This window comes from Octopus bimaculoides, chromosome 7 (genome assembly GCF_001194135.2).
Source record: "Octopus bimaculoides isolate UCB-OBI-ISO-001 chromosome 7, ASM119413v2, whole genome shotgun sequence".
NCBI classification, from domain to species: Eukaryota; Metazoa; Mollusca; class Cephalopoda; order Octopoda; family Octopodidae; genus Octopus; species Octopus bimaculoides.
Window position 1 is genome coordinate 95,915,376 of NC_068987.1, and position 6,843 is coordinate 95,922,218.

General features: G+C 37.8%; 1 protein-coding gene across 1 annotated transcript in view; it reads right to left on the reverse strand.

The window, feature by feature from the left end:
• Positions 1-6,843, reverse strand: part of LOC106868847 (transmembrane channel-like protein 5) — a 95,083-nt gene that overhangs the window by 33,826 nt on the left and 54,414 nt on the right. The window contains exons 3-6 of the mRNA XM_052969462.1: positions 5,516-5,656; positions 3,779-4,031; positions 1,787-1,865; positions 4-189 (exon numbers count right to left, since the gene is read on the reverse strand). Coding sequence (XP_052825422.1) covers positions 4-189; positions 1,787-1,865; positions 3,779-4,031; positions 5,516-5,656 — 659 coding nt within the window. The remainder of the gene's footprint in view (positions 1-3; positions 190-1,786; positions 1,866-3,778; positions 4,032-5,515; positions 5,657-6,843) is intronic.

A 6,843-nucleotide genomic window follows, 5' to 3' on the forward strand; every position in this document is an offset into this window, starting at 1 on the left:
CTGAGGAAGAACTTGGAAACAGAACATTAAAAAGAAGGTAAAACCATTCAAGAAGAACAGCCACTTGAGAAACAGGAAGTAAGAGGTGACACTGCTTCCAAAGAGTCCCTCAATTTTCTTTATGACTGATTGCCATAGACCTATATAGTAGGTCATATTCCTGAGACGTCTCTTGAACCGACTCCATGACTGAAATACAGAGATAAATGGAAAATAAGTTAGGAGAAAAATGATGGGGTAGAATAAAGAGAGATACAGAGATATATATATATAAAGAAACTAACACAAAGATACAGAGCGATATATATATATATATATATATATATATAAAGTGTACTGTTCCATGATGCTAAGATCAACAAACAATGTGCTCCATCTGGTGAGAGACAAATATTATTTAACAAAGATAATGTACATTTTTATGTGCTATTATTAGTTTCATGCGATAAAAGTATGCCAGACAGTATTTTTTAGCATGTCTGGTGTCTCAGCACAATCTTCACACACTGCCCACATACCATGTGTTGTTATGCCATGTGGGCAGTGCCTGAATTAATATGTACATGGTTGAGCATCCAGCAGCTACATTGTATCATTAACATAATTCTTAGAATCTGCAGGGTGTGACCAGGCTGTACCTCTTGAATTACAGCTATGATTCATTTGACGGGTTTCTATATAGTTTCTGTATATCCATGTTTCACTAACAGAGTATGGGTCAACTCTAGGCTATAACATTTGCTCAAGATGCTATGCAGTAGAATCAAATCTGGGAAATTTCTTAACTGTTTGACTATACTGCATCTTGTATGTGTGTGTGTGAGTGTGTGTGTGTGTGTGTGTGTGTGTGTGTGTGTGTGTGTGTGTGTGTGTATGTATGTATGTATGTATGTATGCATGTATGCATATGTATGTATGTATGTATGTATGTATGTATGTATGTATGTATGCATATATGCATGCATGTATGTATGTATGTATGTACGTACATACTTACATACGTCCGTATATATGTGTATGGGACCTTGATGACTGCCATGAGGCAGGAAAGCATACTAGTCCTTATATATTTAATACTCTATATTTAATACTCAATATTTCATATATTCAATAAGACATTTAATACTTCATTTCATTTTACTATTTATATTATATATTCCATATTCTATATCCCACATTAATTTTATAAGAATATAAATAAAACATAAAAAAAAGAGTTGGAACTCTTTTAAATAATATATTCCTCTATACATGATCATGCAAAACCCTTTTTTATATTTTTTCATTTTTATCAGGAGTGGCTATGTGGTAAGTAGCTTGCTTCCCAACCACATGGTTCCGGGTTCAGTCCCACTGCGTGGCACCTTGGGCAAGTGTCTTCTACTATAGCCTCGGGCCAACCAAAGCCTTGTGAGTGGATTTGGTAAACGGAAACTGAAAGAAGCTCATTGTATGTATGTATATATATGTATATGTGTGTGTGTTTGTCCCCCTAGCATTGCTTGACAACTGATGCTGGTGTGTTTATGTCCTCATCACTTAGCGGTTCAGCAAAAGAGACCGATAGAATAAGTACTAGGATTACAAAGAATAAGTCCCAGAGTCGATTTGCTCGACTAAAGGCAGTGCTCCAGCATGGCTGCAGTCAAATGACTGAAACAAATAAAAGAGTAAAAGAGAGTAAAGAGTATATGGAAAAACCATTATTGTAAACCAGCTATATTCCAAAATGAGTTTGGAATCAACACTAAACATTGATTACAACTAAACAACTAAAATAACTTACCCCTTGTATATTTGAGCGAAGCCATACATCAGTCGACAATGTCTTTTCTTTTGACCTTATCGTGTCAGTTAAACTTCGTCTTTGGTAGTAAATAGCAAAGTTGTTTAATGTAATAGTTGCAATGGTGTGTCGAGCGGAAATAGAAGAGAAAGAGAAAAAATTATAATTAGCTTCAATAATGAAATCTATCAGAGGATTCAGTATAGTGGCAAACAGAATTTGGTATGACATTTAACTCCATCCTGTTATGTTCTTGGATCCCTTTATATTCTTTCAGTTCCTCAAAGAATCACTAGAATGTTGGGCAAAATGTGTTGGGGTAGATATATTGCTTTATGAGGATGTAACAAAGAAGTAAAAAAAAATTTAAAAACTAGTTCATAATCATAAGAACTGGGTTCTTTCTACAATGCACCTTGGGAAAGTGAGTTATAGTATAGTCTCAGGTGGATTCAAGCATTGTGAGCAATAGTGAGTACACAGAAAGTAAATGGGAGCCCACTGGATGAGTTGCAGTAATAACAAAAATGTGCACACCTGTATACATACACATACACCTCTCTCTCTCTGTATTTGATGTCTCTAGTGTATGTGTGTGTATATATATATATATATATATCATCATCATCATCATCATCATCATCATTATTTAACGTCTGCTTTCCATGCTGGCATGACTTGTATGGCTTGACTGAGGACTGGCGAGCCAGAAGGCTGCATCAGGCTCCAATCTAAACTGGCAAAGTTTCTACACCTGGATACCCTTCCTAACTCCAACCACTCCGAGTGTAGTGGGTGCTTTTACTTGCCACTGGCACAAGGGCCAGTCAGGCAGCTCTGGCAATGACCATGCTCAAAAGGTATTTTTTACATGCCACCTGCACGGGAGCCAGTCCGGCGGCACTGGCAATGACCTCGCTCGAATGTTGGTTTTTTCACGTGCCAGTAAGGCGACACTGGCGACGATCATGCTCGAATGGTGCTTTTTACATACCACCAGCACAGGAGCCAACTAGTGGCCCTGGCAACGATCACTTTCAGATGGTGCTTTTAACATTCCACTAGCACGAGTGCCAATCAGGCACCACTGTCATCGGTCACATCAGTGATTTTGATTTTGATTTCACTTGCCTCAACAGGTCTTCGCAAGCAAACTTTATTGTCCAATGAACGAGGGGTATTCATAAGTGGGCTGGTTACACTCACTGGCATAGGCCACGGGTTATGGTCTCATTTGGCTTGCCGGGTCTTCTCAAGCAGAGCATATCTCCAAAGGTCTCAGTCACTAGTCATTGCCTCAGTAAGGCCCAGTATTTGAAGGTCGTGCTTCACCACCTCATCCCAGGTCTTCCTGGGTCTACCTCTTCCACAGGTTCCCTCAACTGCAGCGGTGTGACACTTTTTCACACAGCTGTCCTCATTCATTCGCAACACATGACTATACTAGCGCAGTCGTCTCTCTTGCACACCACATCTGATGCTTCTTAAATCCAACTTTTCTCTCGTGGCACTTACACTCTGTCATGTATGCACACTGACATTATACAACCAGCAGAGCATACTGGCTTCATTCCTTGCAAGCTTATGCATGTCCTCAGCAGTCATGATCCATGTTTCATTGCCATGTAGCATGGCTGTTCGTACATATGCATCATACAGTCTACCTTTTATTCTGAGCAAGAGGCCCTTTGTCACCAGCAGAGGTAGGAGCTCTCTGAACTTTGCCCAAGCTATTCTTATTCTAGCAGCTACACTTTCAGAGCATCCACCCCCTGCTACAAGATTAGAAATGTTCAGCTGAAGAAGGATGCAAGGGACATGCCTGTATGCAAGGACAACCTCAATTTTACTTAGCTTGATGTGTCTTCTCAAGCACAGAAAACTCAGAAATCTTGGTCCCCTGTCATCCCCTCTGTAAAGTTCAATGTCTGAAAATCCTTTCTCACTACTTCATCCAAATAAGATATTAATAAAAAATGTTCTCAATCTTACATGACTTCTCGCTTATTGCTTAGATTCACTGGCATGGCGTTTAATGCATCTTTGCCTTCGCTTGTTAGGTATCCATCGTCTATTAGTTCGTCAGATTCTAACTTCTGCAGAATGTCTTTGCTGGTTGCTTTTTGTCGCATCCTCACAGTTTTATACATCAAAGATTTTGATCGGAAAGTTTTTCGTTTTTTAATAGTGTTAGTTGTTGATCTAGATCTTAGTGTTCCATCTCTTGCTCTTGAAAGGTCAGTCACTAGAAGAAAAAATCATTTTATTAGTAGACAAAGCTGCAGAGACATTATGAATGTGAGTTTAACTCTTTTAACACCAAACCATCAAGGACTAATTTGTCCCCACAATACAAACAACTCATTTTGAAATATTCAAATTTAAATTAACCCTTTAACTGTCCAAATTATTTGCATAATTTTGTCCTAAACATCCAAGCTTGTTTTCAGACTTTAGTTAGGCCTTATTTCAGATGTTCTGAGTAATATAAAGCTTTTCTTTCAAAAGTCCCAAGTTACTCTGGTAACTGAATGAAACTGGGAATGTATATCATATTTATTATTATTATGGCTTGGTTCCAACCTGGGCAGCAGCAATAAAGTCTGGCTGCCTCATTTCTCAGTCTATCATCACTACTTCAAGGTCCTGGATACATACCAGGCCAGTGTCTGCAATCAAGTTGTCTTAATTGTGACAACATTTTCTTCTTCTTACATCACCATGAAGTGGGTTCCACAAGACTAATTTGGATGCTTCCACTTCAGAGTGGCACACATAGTAACCAGATAATTGCAGCTGTCTTTGCCCAGTCTTCTTGCTAACTTTTGGCAGGTTTCTATAAAGGCATTCATTTGTTATGCATTGCTGCCATTTCACATTTAGGGCAATTCATAGCATTCTTGTGTAGCTTCCATTTAGCCCATTTGATAATTTCTTGGGTGAGCAATTCAGAAGCAGACATCAAGATCAGGAAGGCACAAGCATGGATAGCCTGTCACAAACTAAAAATCTGGAACTCCAAATTGTCCAGGCAAATCAAAATCAAGCAGTTCATGGCAACTGTTGAATCAATGTTATTATATGGCAGTGAAACATGTGTATCATAAATAATGCATGGATACCAGGGTAATATGTCCTATGTATTATGTGTGATACACAGATCAGGAAAAGGGTTAAAACCATCTATCATAATTTTCATGTCAGAGCCTTTTGTTTATTTATATTCCAAACAGCAGTTTAAATATAATGAAAGTTAGTTTATTAACCATTTAGCATCTAGATTATTTTGTCAAATGTAATGCTAATTTATTTGACAATGTGTGTGTCTGCATATGCATGTGTAATTGTGAGAATGTGACGATGGAAAAATTTGTATGTGTGTATGTCTTTGTGTCTGTGCTTGCACACACATGCACTTGTATATGTGTGTATATGCATGTAAAGCTGAACATTATGTGTGTATGTGAATGTGTACATGTGAAAATTTATGTATTTGTGTGTGTGTGTGCAGCTGCATGTGTGTGTGTGTGCAGCTGCATGTGTGTATGTGAAGCTGTATGTACACACATTTGAAACTGTGTGTATGTGTTGTATGTATGTATACATTTGAACTTAGATGTATGCATAAAGGTGTGTGTGTGTGTGTGTGTGTGTGCGTGTGTGTGTGTGTGTGCATGTAGATATATCTGTAAATAAATAAGAATAAAAACAAAATCAATGTCTCCTTACTGAGTCTGTTGCTGGGAAGGTTCTGGATCAACTGTTCCGTGAAACTGTCTGACTGTGAGGGTGAAAACTGGGATGGTTCAATATTATGAAGCTCATAGCTGCTCTCCCCTTGGTCCATATCATATGCGTAGCCATGATTGTCTAGCAGATAAAAAGAGACAGATAAATAACAACATAAATACCATTGTTAACTGATTAAAGTAATTGATTAATTAAAAGGATACTTTACAAATAAGATCTAATTAAACTTTTCTTTCAGCTTAACTAAATAAAGTGTAGATTAGTTTTGGAAATTAGGGTGCTGGCCAAATATTCACACAATCAATTGTATGTAATCTGTTACAAAACTAACTTATGTCTGTGTTCATAGAGTAATGGCATAAAACTCCAGGAATCAGCTGTACAATATTTGTTCCAACACTGATTTAAATCTGTGTCAATAGGATATTCCTCAAACATTCAAGAGGTCAACCGTATGTTGTTTATTACCAACACAGACTTATGTCTTTGACCTTGATGTGGGTACTAATCAAACAATAAAATGCTCAGCAGTGTGTTATATGTTACTAACACTGATCATGTCTAAGAACAATCCTTATTCATTCCTGTGATTCAGGCAAGAATTAGCTTGAATTATGATGACTAAATCAATATATTGATGAATCCTTTTAATTAAGTACAAAACTAATTTTTGTTGGGGACAGGAGTGGTTGAAAAAATTTCTAGGATCAATTTAAGCATCAACTGATTGACAAGCTGAAGTGAGTTATGATGTAATTTGAATTGGTGAGGGAAGCCCAGTTCTACAAATGTATATATACATAAACACATAATGCTTCCAGAATCTATTTTGCAGAGATGAGCAAGTTTTCTCAAGAACCACAAACTGCAAGTCATCCGAGTCCTTTGTCACTTCCTCCATGAGGTTCAAGGTTCTGAGATCAGCCTTCAACAATTCATTCCATGTTTCATAGTTCTCTTTCTTCTGCAAGCTCCATCAGCACTCTCTTTATACAGCTGTCCTCATCCATATGCAACACATGTCCATACCAGTGCAGTCCCCATTTTTCCACACAATATCTGGTTTCTCTTATGACCAATTTTACTCTTAACATACCTGCGTTTTGTCATTCTCACACTGCACATCCAACACTTACACTGCACATCTTACACTTACACTGCACATCCAACACTTACTCTGCACATCCAACAGTGTCCTAACTTCATTTCCTTTCCAGTCTTTTCAAGTCCTCTGCATTCGAGGCCTATGTCTCACTACCATGCATCATTGCAGTTGTAACACAAGCATTATACAATCTCACAAAGCC